Consider the following 14,933-nt stretch of genomic DNA (forward strand, 5'->3'; position numbering starts at 1 on the left):
CCCACATTCAATTAATAATTATCTTCTTCAAATTTGACAGTGGTGTCATTAAAAATGAAACAATGCCACAGAGACGGACATGAAAGGATACTCATGTCTTATCCTGCTGCACAGAGTGAGACGAGGCTGCTGCGGGTTGTATTAAATTTAGAAATTGATAAAAATGCATCAAGTAAAGAAGCAGACGTTTTTTTGTTGGAGCTGACAGAACTGGGAAATAAAAAAATAAAAAAACAAGGACAATTTTGTGGTCAGCGATTTATGACTCGAGTACAAAACTGAAGCCAATCCTCCTGCTGTCACTGTAAATGATCCAATAACTCAACCACGATCAGCCATGTTGACGCAAGATCAAATCGAATATTAACACTTCAAAATGACTTGTTTGTATGTAGACAAACGCATATCATTTCCTTCTGCTTTTTGTTTTTGTTTTAATGAAACAGCAGTGACACTAATCTATGCAAACAAATGCCAACTGTGCCGGTTTTTGTAATCCATCACTCATGTGGTCTGTGGGAGAGGACGTGTGTGTGTGTGGGGGGGGGGGGACGACACACACACACACACACACACACACACGATAAGACAAACAGCTCCGTGTGACAGGAGTTAGACAGCACAAATGTCACGGCTTTGCTTTGGTCACAACAGTGCAATGCTTCAAATACTTCCTACAGATTTGGACCCAAAAAAATCTCGAGCTGAAACAACAGTGCGACCTGCTGCTGTGCATCATTGTCAGCTGCCGTTGGAATCACACTGTAGATGGGATGGCTACAGAAAATAGATTTGTAAACAAAACAACAACATGAGAATAACTTAAGCAGTATTTGGACGCCGGTGAAAGCTTCCAAACTGGTAAATGGTCTGTATTCATATAGCGCATTCACACCCATTCACGCACTTTCATACAGCCCATCTATGTGTAGCGCACAGCCGGCAGTGTCTTGCCCAAGGACAAATCGGCATGTAGACTAGCCGAGATGGGAATCGAATCCACAACCTTCGACTCGCTCTACAACATGTAATTACCTGATGAGTCGATAGAGGTAGTAGGACAGACGTGGCATTTAAGCCACCACGAGGTGACTAATAGTTGCAAAAGGAAATCCATTTAAATGAAAGTCTACAGAATGGTCTCAATTTCTCCTCTTCAATAGAACATGATGTCAGTTTTGTAAATGACGTTCCCATTTAGAGGAACCATAAAGACCATTAAGTACAGCACATATGAGTGGAAACCAGTGTGATTGACAGCTACGTTGGCCCAATAGGAGCCTGGTTGCAGGTGACGTCTTATAACTGTCATGGCGCTGGTCAAATCACAAATCTTGATGCTTCACAATGGGATTTGTTTAGATTATGTCCAATCTTTATATTCAGGCTATGGATCAGCCAAAGAATATTAGTAAAAAAAAAAAATAGCCTCAACAATAACTGTAGAAGTAAATTTTAGAGAATTTTATTGGAATATTAACGCAAAAACAATATCTCAAAGTAAATAAATAAATAAAAACTACTCACCCAACAATCTGGGCAAAATAACTGTTGGCTGCAGCCGAGTAAATGCACTTTTCCGGTTTCACAGCATCATTCCAAATCTTAAAGGTTCAGTCCCCAACGTTGTTAAGCTCGGTTGAATGACATGTTAATGTAAATGGCACACAAAAGGCTGCCAGGCAGTCGGCACAAAAGAACAAAGAGCAATGAATTCTGCGAAACAGTCAGACTCCCAGATTACATTTAGTACAGTGTAAGGTTCTCCTGACAACCATGTCATGGCTCTATGTAAATTCTGCTGAAAGCAAGTGAACAGGCACCACTTCGATCCATTAAAATTTCAATTACATATCTGCCCTGCACAGCTCCAATGTAAAAAAAGAAGAAAAAAAAAAAAACGTCACCGTATCTGGATATTTGAATGAAATAAAGTAGAGCGGTAAGGGGTAGATGTAACTTAAAAGTGAACTGGAAAACAGCTCTCTTTCTTTATCACTGAAAACCCCAGGGACCACTTTAATGGGATTACTGCTCCACGAGGAACGGCACATACTGCACTGTAGGCGAGGCAGATACAGACACAGTCAGTGTGCATGTACTGATCCTGCAAATATTCTCATTTGTTCCTTAATTTGCATGAATTACACAGTAAGCATGGACGTGCACAAAAAAGAACTGATATTGTAGTTCACAGAAATTCCCAATATGTACACACACCAAACCTGTCTGGAAACCATTGATACTGTTCTTTCCATAGACTTTATACAAAAGAATGGACATAAGTCTTCTTGTTAAAAAATTAATTCCTGATATGAAGCCTCAAGAATTTGACCGGCGTCATGTCTGTTTTTTTTAAAACCGGACGTTCATAGACGTCGCCTGCAACCAGGAACCTATTGGACGATACCAACTGTCGGTCAAACTGGTGTCCACTCAAATGTGACACGCTTTATCATCTATTTTCTTCTAAATGGGAACATCATTCCCCTTGGCTAACTGCTATTACTGTCCCACTTCCTTGGCTTCTCACTCAATCATTGTCTACTACTTTATCCTCTACATGAAGGTTGCAGAGAGCTGGAGTAAATCCCAGCTGACATGGGGTGAAAGGTGAGGTACAAGCTGGACAGATCGCAGTTCATCACCGAGCCAACACACAGAGACGGAAAACTCACACTCACACCTACGATCGATTTAGACTGACCAATTCACCTCTTCTGGGAGGAACCTGGTCAGAATCCACAACCAGAATTTATATATACAGTCTATACTGTATAGTCTTCTTCTTTATGCATGAGAGGTGCAGGTCAGTTCTGGTTGTTGTTGCCATAAGGGGGGGCCAGGAGTGCATGGTCAGACAATATGTCGGAGGAGCTCATTTTCCAGCAACCAGCTCCACGAGGTGCAGTACGGCACATATGAATAACTGGAGCGTACGTACACCCAGGAAATCACCACTTTTGTTTAGTCTACCACGAAAATGCTGACGGCAGCCAAGTTCTGACCTTGGCTTGTGCACAGTGTTGCCGTAATGAGTAATGTTTGTATCATGGTGCAGTTGTTACATGAAAAATATGAACATTCTGCATTAATTGTCTCCCAGGGATGAGCAAATTGGTTGTGATTAAATAACCATTCAAGGGCATCAAAACAGGTGGTATTTCATTATAGGAAACGGCTCTCATTAGAAACGAGCGCCATCCTTCAGTTGACAAACAATGCATCGTTCAATGCCTGGTGAAATAAATGCATCCAATTATGTCAGAGGAAATGCAAATATCATCATTTAGCTCAGTCGCAGAGTTTTTAGATACAAATCTAATCTACACATCAGCTCATTTGCTTAAGGAGAGCAAATACATTTTCCACTAAGTGTTGCAGCAAACATTTTACTGAAACAATTTTATGATCCTACAAACATGGTAGAGAATACCATGGAGAACAAACATTTCTTCATAGTAACAAGTATTTTTTAATTTTTTTTTTTTTTTTTTTAATTATGCACAGTTTTACTTCCTGCATGTATGTTCTAAGGCAGGGGTCTGCAACCTGTGGCTCGAGAGCCACATGTGGCTCTTCAGCCCCTCTACAGCGGCTCATTATAGCTTTTGTGTGTCTAGGTCAAACATGATGTTTAAGAACCTCTACAAACTTAGTGTTTGAAATATGGGAAACCATTTGGGAAATATGGGAAACCACAACTCTTCAATGAAGTAACGTGTACATGAAGACGTCCTGTTCATCTGTGAATCCACACACTTGTGCCAGACAGTGTGTCTCAAGCATGAACTACATAAAATACAAATATTGCTTTATTCATTTCTAATTCCACAAACAATGAAATGACTATGTCAACATAATGCTATGTTTTATTACAAAGTACTGTTTTTTCTCCAAGAGAGGACAAAAATGTCTCCTTTCATACTAAAGGTTGCAGACCCCTGGTCTAAGGTGATAAGTGCACTGATTGATGGGAGTCTTTTGGTTAGAGGAAGGTGAGCCTCATAACAGTGACACTATGACCAAAGACACAGAGAATGTCAGAGTAAGAAAGCACTGTGCTCGTTTCACCTCCTTAAATAAATCATTGCTTCCACACAGACAGGAGAAAACACTTCAACTTGAGCCCATACTCGAGCATACTTCAGGAAATACAATCACCAACAATGATAACACTACAGTGGCCACATTCCAGCATCATATCAAGGAAAAGTCCAACACCTGAGAGCCTTTGTGGGCTCTTTTCCTCATCTATAAGGAGCCTAAAGTACATAATTGTAACCAGCGTACAACATGGTTTATATAATAATGCACACTCATTTAGAAAGAAACACACAGATAAATGAACAGATCAATAATTACAAAGAGTAAATTAGAGTTCAGTCGTCTTTTTCCCCAGCCGATTTGCAAGGGAGCCGCTGAGGCAACGATACACAACAAGATCATTATCTTGATCCACAACAAAGCAAAGCGTTAGCTCTGCCTCTCCGCTCATACAACTCTGACAGTTTGATGCTAATGGCCGAAGATCTCTCTGTGGTCTGATTAGTAAGCTCGGCTTTGGCAGTGTCAGCGTGAGTGGGCCAACGCTGCAACGCTGAGATCAGAGAAGCCCCTTTAGGCACACACACAAACACACACACACACACAAACACAAAGCTTCGAAAGCTCGGCATCCACCCTTTGCCCTTGTAACACACGAAAAGAAAGAAAGAAAAACATAAAAACAAAACGACATCACACACACACACAGTCGCACAGTTATTTGTACGCTCACGTATGCATATGTATGCACACATACGCCTAGCACGGATAAATGTGTGTTGAAACAAAACAACTGCGTTGTATAAGAAGTGGGAGGGTGAGGCGGCCATGATATAAATAGCCTGTCTGAACGCAACAATAGAGGTGGTGTGGGGGGGGGGGGTCAAGAGACAAGATAGAGGAGGTGGAAAATGAGGAAGAGCAGGAGGGAGAAGAGAAAAACAAAAAGGAAAAGACATAGAAGACTAAAGGAAGAAAAAAGGTAAATAAAACGCAGGACGAGGATTGGGGGGGTGTGGCTGATGATTCCAGTCATATATGTTGTGTTTTATGTAAAGCACAACACCAGAAATCCTAGTTGTTGGCATGTGGAAGTGTGTGAGACACTTTCATCAGCTGCTTCCTGGAATCCAAACATGGCGTCCACACAAAAACCTTTGGCACCTGCACTGGCATTTATTATTGTCACATCATTATGATGCAATTTCATGTCATGTTGCTTAAGAGCAGACAATAAGTGTCCCTTATTGATTAAATAAAACCAAAAATAAAACAGCACGACTAAATATTCTTGAACTGTACATAAATAGTCACAGATTCATGAGGGTTGATGAGAGTGTCAACCGGCTCCAGTTGCCGGGGCTTTTGAGGATAATCCAACACGGGACGGGTTAGTCTCGCTGAACAAAACAGATTATCTCCTGTCCTCTGTATCACCCTCGGCCAGAACGACAAAAATGTCAAAGACCAATAAAAATAAGCTTTGCTTTACATTACTTATGCCGATCGCAGACTACCCCATCTTTCGCTCACAATAGCCGTGTTTCCACCAAGTGGAACAGTTCTGTTCGGTAGATTTTTTTGGGTTTCCAGTATGAATAGTATCAAAATAACCAGCTCCAACCATTCCATTCTCTTGAGGTACCAGAGTAAAATGGTATGATACGATTAGACTGGTTCCACCCACGACAGTCAGCTGTGATTGGTGTACATATCCCATGGAAGTTTCAAACACCCGCATTTATTCTCATACAAAGCGGCTTGACGTCCCTTGTTGACAACACCGGCAGAAAAGACCAAACTAAAACTAGCAATGGCATCAGATGCATCATGTTTGATATTTACTGTGTTGGATTATGAGAGGAGGACAGGTTAGACCATCAGTCCTTCAAAGAGAATTTGAGGTAACTTCCTCTAGCTACCTCCTCTTTCCGTTTGCCATTTAGTCCGTTTACATTCTTGACCTTAGGACATGCATTGGTACATTTTGAAAGGCAGAAAAATATAGAAAATCAATCATGCCAGACTTTCTGTGGGGAGGTTATGAGGTGTCCCAGACCAGTCCGTGATTTTTGATCACAGTGCCTCACTGCACAGTACAAAACAATCAATTTTCTGGGGTCAAGGGTTCTTTAAGGGTCTGTTACAATTCATCTTACCCATCTACAGCTCATCCAGAGCCCTCTACTTAGACCCCGACAAATACAAAGAACAATGTTTTTTTTGGGGGATTGAACTTCCCTCTCATTTTCGGGAACAGTTTCACCTTCAGCTCTGATCTTGACTTTCCCTTCTCCATAAATAGGGTGAAGGTCTTTTCGCCTCCGAGATCCTCCGAGTCAAATATTAGAGAGCTGGAGGACCCTAGTGGTCCTTATGCAAGAGTCACTCAAGCCATCAGCTCCAGCCTCAATAATATCTAGAGCCAGAGCTCTGGGAGCAAAGCATGACGTCGAGTAAAAAAGCAGAGCGTTGCTTTCAAGGCACGTGCTGCCATCTGCAACAACTGACGAACCATAGTCGTTCAAACTATCGCACTGAAACTGAAAAGATTATATTACAGAAATATAATGACTATTCTTAAGGATTGTGATGACTTTTGATTCAGTATTTCTTCACTTCACAAAGTCAGGTTTAAAAGGACACTAAGAAGATATTGTTGTACAGCATTTTGTGCAAAACAAATGCAATCAGGTGTTTGGCAGGATTCCACAGCCTGTGGCTGACCTCACTCTAATCCTGTGTCTAAACCCCCCCCCCCCCAACACTGGATGAAGCTCATCGAGAACTGTGAGACACAGCGTGGAGTGGTGGCTTTGGATTCCTATGATGACAAATGGAGGGTGTTGATGATGTGGAGTAATCCCATTCACAACAACAAAGCCCTGCCCCCCACCCCACAGATTGTACAATACAGATGATGTGTGTGTGTGATGGGGGGGGTAGGTGAAAGGAGAAAATGTGTATACATGCATGAGTTTCTGGGGGTTATCTTTCAAATTGTGTGTGTGTTAATGAAAAGACAGACCATGGTCCTGGTCTAACCTGCTTACGCCTCGTTGAGTCTACACCAGCCCATCTGCCGCTTCTCTCCCTCTCCTCTCCTCTGCTCCTGCCTCGTCTTCTCCATCCCTCCCTGCCTCATCCTTCCCCACTTCTCCTCCTCCTCCGCAGCCAGGCAACAACACAAACACTCCCCCTCTTCCTCCCTTACTACTACCACCACCACCACCAGCAGCCCTTGCTCCGTCCATCCATCCAAACCACTTGCAAACCACTCTCTCTTTCTCAATCCTCATTTCCAATCTTGATACTTACACGTCACCTCCATGTTTCCAAGTGTGGTGTGACACTCTCCACAGTGACTGAGGAATCCCTCCTGCTTTTGACAGAGAAGGGAGTTGTAACCTCTCGACAGGAGACAAGGATGCTGGAAGGATGGACGGATGGTTGTTATGGAGGGAGCAGATGGCTCCTTTGGAAGAGCGGTCTAGCTGAGAGTAGACACTTAGCTTCAGCGTTAGCCACAATAAGGGAAGACTAGTCTGTCAACACAGTTCCTGCACCTCCTCCTTCTGCCTTTTCTCTTTGTTCCTGAATTAGTTGTTCATTCCTTTAGTTTTCCTGCTCGCAGCGTCAAATCTTTTACTTCAAAATAAAAACCACTCTGACAAACTCTCCCTATCCTCTCCCTACTCTGACATGTTTGTGCGTCTCTCTATCTGCCGTCCTCCCTCCCACTGTGAATCTAAGAGCATCAGCCAGGCTGCTCTGCTTCACTTATGTTGATCTCCAGGCTTATGCCCTGATTGGACACACGCCACAACCGGAGACGCCAATGGTGGCAGAGCAAACGGATCACATGATATGTGTGTATGTGTGTGGGAGAGAGAGAGAGAGAGAGAGAGAGAGAGAGATTTAGATGGAGGGGGAGGAAGGGACGGATGACAGAAGAGGAGGAGAAGAAGGAGGAGGGGTATTTCAAGTGGCTACATGCTGCTTCACTGGTGAGGTTGTATATTTTTTTTTTTAAGAGAGAGAGAGAGCGAGAATGAGGCTTTTGTTTTTCTCCTGTGGGGAAGGAGGAGAAGGAGGAGAAACTCTGAGCACAGATGTTTGGATGAAGAGACAAACAGTCGCACAAGACCCGAGCGTCTGATGTGACTGACGCTCATAAAAACACAGACGTGCCCACATGCAGCGGAGAAGTGGCTCCATCGCACAGAAACAGATCCAGAGTGCCGCAGCACAGCAGCGGTAATTGGACAGCGGTTGCTATGGAAACAGGAAACAGGGGGAAACGGTTGCCTGACGGCCAACATTGTGCGCTCTGAGCATCACACTTGCCTCCATTAAACACGCACACACACACAGACTGTGTGCACACAGCATGTACACGTCCTCTTGTTCTGGAGATCCACATCTTTTACTGATGAAATTTAAACAATAAAAAGGGCAAAAATATGTAGAGCTCGTAAGATTCTTTTCAGCCTTTGTTCTAAATGACCAAGTATATCTTGTGAGAGCTTATGTGTGTGTGCGCACGTCTTTGTGTATGCACAGCGCAGGTGCTCGGTCAGCCGTGACGAGCCAGCCGCTGAGAGAGCCATCAGCATTTAAGAAATGCTGTGCACACCCAAACACCATCACAACCTGAACAAGGTGCTTTATTTAGTATTCCACACCTCAACAAAGCTCAGCGCCAGCGACCTGAAGGGAAATCTATCCGTACTCTATCTGATTTGAATCGAATGCTCCCAGAATTATCTTTGACACAGCTCATCATCCTCTCACACACCCTGAAGAGGTCACATCCATATTCTTCTCTCTCTGTACATTCGGAGTTGAATTACAACATTCACACTTTTTAGCTACACTCTGAGGTTTCTTTCATAAATAACAAAATCACAGTCACAGAATAGAATATATAGCAGACTATTGCATCATTAAAACCCAAAGCATATTTGTTCCAACTGTGCTAATATCTGCAGTACTCTACTACTATGTGGTCAGGATTATGTCCTTTACTGATAGGATTATGTCCTATAGAGTAAGGGATTATATTACTCTGTATACAAATCTATTTGACCTTTGATATTTGATGGTTTATATTATTTATTTCACTTATTTAATCAAATTATTTTACTTATGTATATCATGAAAAAGAGTTCATCCCATTCCGATTCCATAAACACTGTGAAATAATAAAAAATAACAAAATAAAACATGTTGGCTAACCCAATGGATTATAATGCATAGAACCCAGTGCATATAAAAGAGGCCGTTTAGGCTCTGGGCTGAGGTAACCGTGATACCATGGGTCAGAGATGTGACTGTTTGTTTTGGTTTATTTATGATTATGAAAGATTGTGGTCTAAATTGTTAATCTCTTCCTTATTCTGCGAGTCTGACTGTAACAGAAATGTGAAAAGAAGCCAAATGTAATGCTCTATATCTCTCTATTCATAAAGCTGTTTCCACCACTCTAAAACTCATGATTCTATTTCATCTTAATTTTATAATTTGTACTTGCCTGTTCTAACGTACTAAGGATTTATTGGAATCTGCATGAAGTTTTTCTTGTGTGCTTTTTAGGCCACAGTCATCTGCATTAGAGGAAAAAAAAAAAAAAGTTTCTTTCATGTGCAGTCAGTGACAGTTTCGGTTTAAAATAAACATCCAAGTGTCTTGTTGACAGAATTGCGAGGGAAAATTGCAACTTTTTCCGACATCGTCAGAGGAGCCGATGTCTCCAGAGTGTCTCTGAGTTCAGAGCCGTAGCAAACTGAGCCTCAGCATTTGAGTCTGGAAGCGCTGAGCTGCACACGCACCATTTAGCTGATAGAGAGCCCTTGAGACCAAATAGTCCTACTACTGACAAGCTGCTGCTGAATTTCAAAATCCCAAGGTACCGTGTTATGAAGGATGAGGCTGGGGAGAAGGATGGGAAGCATCGTCTATTTCAATTTGATTGCAATCGACTCTCGCCTTTGAGGTAGAGAGGGTGAGGAGGAGGTGTGTTTACAGTATGAGGGTTGTGTTTTCCCCTCAAGTTTAACTATGAATGAAAGTCTTATAACTTCTGGTACATGTTTCACTGACTTAACACAAAGTTTCAGTCCATTTTATCATTTAAATCAGACAAACAGCATCTTCCACCTCCACCGTCCACCGGTGGAGGTGGAAGATGCTGTGTCCCTTTGAAGAGTTTGGGGTGATTTCACGTAAAAACTGCAGCAGCTGCTATATAGAATTAGGGATGCTTAGCTCAGCTCACTAAAGAGCTTCTAAAAAAAAGGTCACAGTCAGAGAAGTAAATAATTTTCCCGATCACCTGTCTGTGAAGCTGCAGGTACTGGTAGAGATAGAGGGAGACAGACAGAGAGGATGGAGCTGTGGTGTCACCAGCTCTATGTTAACTTAACTGGCACTGTGATTACCTCTTACACTGCACAAGTGGAAAAATATCATCTCTCTACACGAGGGGGTTTGAATCCAGGGCTTTAACTTTGAAACTATGTGCAAAAACTGACAAAAGCGTCATTGTAAAATCGAGTTACAGTGACGGTCACCCACTGTGTCTCCACTGCAAGGGGAAAATGTGTGTGTGTGTGTGTGTGTGTGTGTGTGTGTGTGTGTGTGTGTGTGTGTGTGTGTGTGTGTGTGTGTGTGTGTGTGTGTGTGTGTGTGTGTGTGTGTGTTGCAGCTCTAAGGACAGAGCGAGCCAAAATGGATCAAAACAATGCATCTTATTAAAATACCACTGGCATAAATTATTGGAGAGACGTGATTGGGGTGATAGTCAATCTCCAATAATTAAGCCAGAGATCAGGACATCCCTAAAAAACAGTATTCCTGTTTATTTTAACATTTCAGGCTCTTTGACTTGATCACAAATGCTGTAGCCAGTGACAAAACAATAGATTTTATATATTTGGTTATTTTCTTTCTTTATAATCTTGGATCTGTGCACTTAATGAACGCCAGACTGTGTTGCTGCATTCACACTGTTGTTTTCCATCATTTAACTTTCACCAAAGTCACAGAGGACGACGCAACCCCAGCATCATTTATCATGATCAACTAAAAAAATCTTCATCTTCATGTAGCACACACTGAAATAAGAGAAGAGAACCAGCAGAGCAAACGCTGATTCAAGGATGAGTTTACTTATACATGAGGCTTTTTCCAATCCAAATATGAGAAGAGGACTGAACCACAGCAAATCACAGTGTAAACAGTGACCTGGTCACAAGGTGGCGTGTAGCTTGTGTTGACTCACTTGATGTTTGATGTCGTAATTAGTTTGACAAAGCTGGGGAAAGGCACACAGCATCTGCCGACTGCTACAACTGATGCCCGACTTGAATCTCGGCACACAAAATCTGTCGTAAACACCTCATTACGATCACCGTCTGGCCAGACACACATTTTTTCCAGCGTGAGCCGAATCAACATTCTCAAGATTACAGGAAGAATTTCATCTTCGTCCAGACGCCAAGGAGCTCCAGATGATGTAGGAGCCTAATCAGTGGCTCAGTCAGTGGAGGCAGCTAATGTTTCATGTCAGGCAAAAAAAAAATGGCAGAAATAAAAGAATCTCCATCTGTACCATTTTAAAAGAAAGCCCTAAAGCATGTTTTTTCTATGCTGACATTAAAACTAAAACACATTTTCTTCCACTTAATCAGGTCTGACACTTGGATGCACATGCCATCCTGCAATTTAGAGGACGTGTTTGTGACTGTGCTGCTTCCTGTCTATATTTACAGCAGAGAATCAGTGATTTGTGATGGAAATGACATGTGTATCAGGGCTTTACAACAAGCAAACAACAAAACCAAACAGACACAATCCACAAACAGACATCCATGCAGTAACATCACACTCAGCAGAGAAGGAACAGGGAGATCATGTAGTGTACCTTGTTGAAGTCTTCACTCGTGGCTCTCATCTCCTTCCATGTCTTGTTGAGCAGCTGGATGGAGATGCAGAAGAATTCCTCAAAGGAGCGATCGTGGGTGAAGAACATGGGGTGGAAGTCGTGGCAGTTTTCACTGGCTGCGAACACAAGAGAGAGAGAGAGACGTGCCGTCATTTGACACGCACATACAATCTACTTGGACTTGAACCTGTTAGTTAATGCTATGAATAATGCTTGGCTAGGTACAATGGTTACATTTATCCTATAACTGGAGGGCAAAATGAAAATAATGACTATTATTGAAACAATTAAAGGTATATTCATTAAAATGTGTGTTTTTATTGCCTTTATGGATTCATGAATTCCCACAAGCCCTATAAGCACTCATGGGGTAAATGTCATGACTTCACATAGTGAAAAAACATGAATCCAATATTGACAAAACCATGAATGAGTGGAGGTGCAGTCAGTTCAGACAGATCTGCAATAACAGTAGGACTTAGAAGTTAAACATTGTAGGATCATAAACATGGACATGGTTACTGATGCTGTAAATCAAGTGAGACGTCATAGACTCCTTTTTCTCATCGTCTTCTCTTCAAACCGGGCAGAGTCGCCCCTGGTGTCTATTCAATATATTGTTACTCTTGGGTTGGACTAAGGTAGTGAACTAGGAGAAAATGTCCTTTTTTATATATATAAATAGTCTATGGTTCCATCAAGTACATGTCATCATAAAGCAGAACAATGATAAAGAAGTGACAGCTGGCCAGCAAAGGTCAGTTTAATTTACCTTTCCACTCTTGCTGAATGACTCATGTTATACTAGTGGCTCTAAAAATGTATAAGAATATGTCACAAAGACAGAAAGGACGTGGCCCCCCGAGTCTGAACCTCAGACACACACACACACACATACCCCCCCCCCCCACACACACACACACTGATACTTCAAAAGATAAATAATCTGCGTCACGAAAGTCTGCCGACATGTGCTGCATCACATTTGATGATGCAAGATTATCGTACATGACAGACGAAATGTATGTTCAAATTCAAAATATGTCATTTTATGATTTTTATTTTTTGATATTATAAGGCAGTAATGTCATGGTAGATCAAATTTGATTCTGTGATTACACACAAACATGGCAGAGACGATGTTTTAATGGCTCATTTCATAGAAACGACCATTGAGAATGACAGTTCCCCCATTGAAGTGACAAGATTAAGTTGAGATTTCTCAATTTCAAAAGCCACATGTGCCTTACTTTATTTATTAGCAGTGAGCCGAGGCATCTCCATGCACACTCTTTCTGAGGAGGAGCGTCTGAGATCTGAATGAGAGGGTAAAGGAAAAGACGGCGCTCTCAAGTGTCTAAACCATATTAACCAGAGCGTACAATTACAAGGCTCTGCATTCACTGGAACTAAACGTGTCTCCCTCTTCTGTTGTTTCGATGAGTGGCTGTCTTGTGCCAAAAAGTTGGTTCAATTAAAGAGATTCAATTCGGAGCAGCAGGGGAACTGTCTCGCCACACAAGCAGCCATGAAATTGCAATGGAACGGGTAAGGCAGCAACTGAAACTTCACGGTATAATGAGTGATGGCCGGAAGGCGATCTGAGCCTTGATTTGGAGTGATGGATGGGAGATTAAGGGGAGGCCGAGGTGGCAAAATCCAGGGGGATGTGCTACCAGTCCTGGTAGTCAATCAGGAATCTAATGGAGGTGAACCAGAACGGATGCTGACTGGCTGCTTAGTCAAAAGTAAAGTGGCACAGAAGAAGAGAGGAATAAATTGAAAACTACATGAGAAAGTGTGAATTAATGGGAAAAAAAAACTCCTTCTCTAGGAAGGAGTTTGGAGAAAATGACTCGCAAAACTTCTCCTTCGAGTTGAAGTTCAGAGTGACTCCCAGACTAAATGGACTGTTTATTGATAGGCAGCGCCCCTGAGGTGGCAAGGTGAGTGGAATTACACGTCAAGGCTTATTTGGGAGATTAGGACAGTGAGCAGTCTCATGTGGCTCTGGAGAAATTTCTCTGACCTGGGTTTTTTTTTTTTTTTTTTTTTTGGCAGGACATGCTGGGCTGTAGACAGTTTTATCACCTCTCACTGGGCTCAGCAGCATCCTGAAGCATCACTGTGATGAGGCGAAGAAAACACACTGTGTTGATTTATATTCATAGATTCCAGGGGCTCACAGTTTCTGACATGAAAACAAACTATCATGGCATCTAAAAGCCGGGATTTATTCTTTGCATTTGTCTTGTTCACACTCTCTGGAAATCAAAGTTTGAAATGCACCAACAGGTTTCTTTGCTTTCACCTTCTCCCCAGTTCATCCCACACGAGATTAATGAGGTTTGTGTTTGAAATCTGCTGCTTTTCTATCCAATATTTCACTTTCAATATATCTACTTTAAAAATGGGCGGTGGCACTTAAACCTTTGTGCGGTTCAGAGTGTTCTGCATCACAGTGCTCCCTTTGCAAACTTGCTCTAATGGTTGCAGAGATCACTAAATATTTCATCAAACTAACACAATTCACCCATGCTGAGGAAGTAATTCAAGACGGGATCTTGAGTGCAGCTGCTCTACATTTCAGCAGAAGTCGCACGTTAAAACAAAACAAGGTATGCAGCGTAATATTTACATTGATGGTAACTTTTATCCCAAATATAAACATGTTTTTTGCTGTATTCCGATTCTAGATTTCATTTTTTACTCGCAGGTATTCGTATAAAAAGAGCGATCAGTTGACATTGAGTGAGCGTGGATGTGAACAAACTCAGAGTCTCACTTCATAGTTACTGTCATTGCAAATTCAAAAAGGCATTATACGAACTATACTACATTCTGCCTTCAGGAATTTCAACATATAGCTCCTACAAATGACACAAAAAATAACAATTCAGTGCCTCCCTTTTCCTTTTTTCAGCACAGCAGCCACTTTCCA

General features: G+C 42.0%; 1 protein-coding gene across 2 annotated transcripts in view; it reads right to left on the reverse strand.

The window, feature by feature from the left end:
* The window catches only part of elmo1 (engulfment and cell motility 1 (ced-12 homolog, C. elegans)), a gene marked incomplete at both ends in the record, with an annotated part of 60,741 nt that overhangs the window by 15,249 nt on the left and 30,559 nt on the right, over positions 1–14,933 (reverse strand). For both annotated transcript variants that reach the window (XM_083899958.1, XM_083899957.1), the window contains one exon: positions 11,972–12,108. In XM_083899958.1, coding sequence (XP_083756084.1) covers positions 11,972–12,108 — 137 coding nt within the window. The remainder of the gene's footprint in view (positions 1–11,971; positions 12,109–14,933) is intronic.

The sequence above is a fragment of the Microchirus variegatus genome (genome assembly GCF_963457635.1).
Source record: "Microchirus variegatus genome assembly, chromosome: 13".
In the NCBI taxonomy this organism is placed as follows: Eukaryota; Metazoa; Chordata; class Actinopteri; order Pleuronectiformes; family Soleidae; genus Microchirus; species Microchirus variegatus.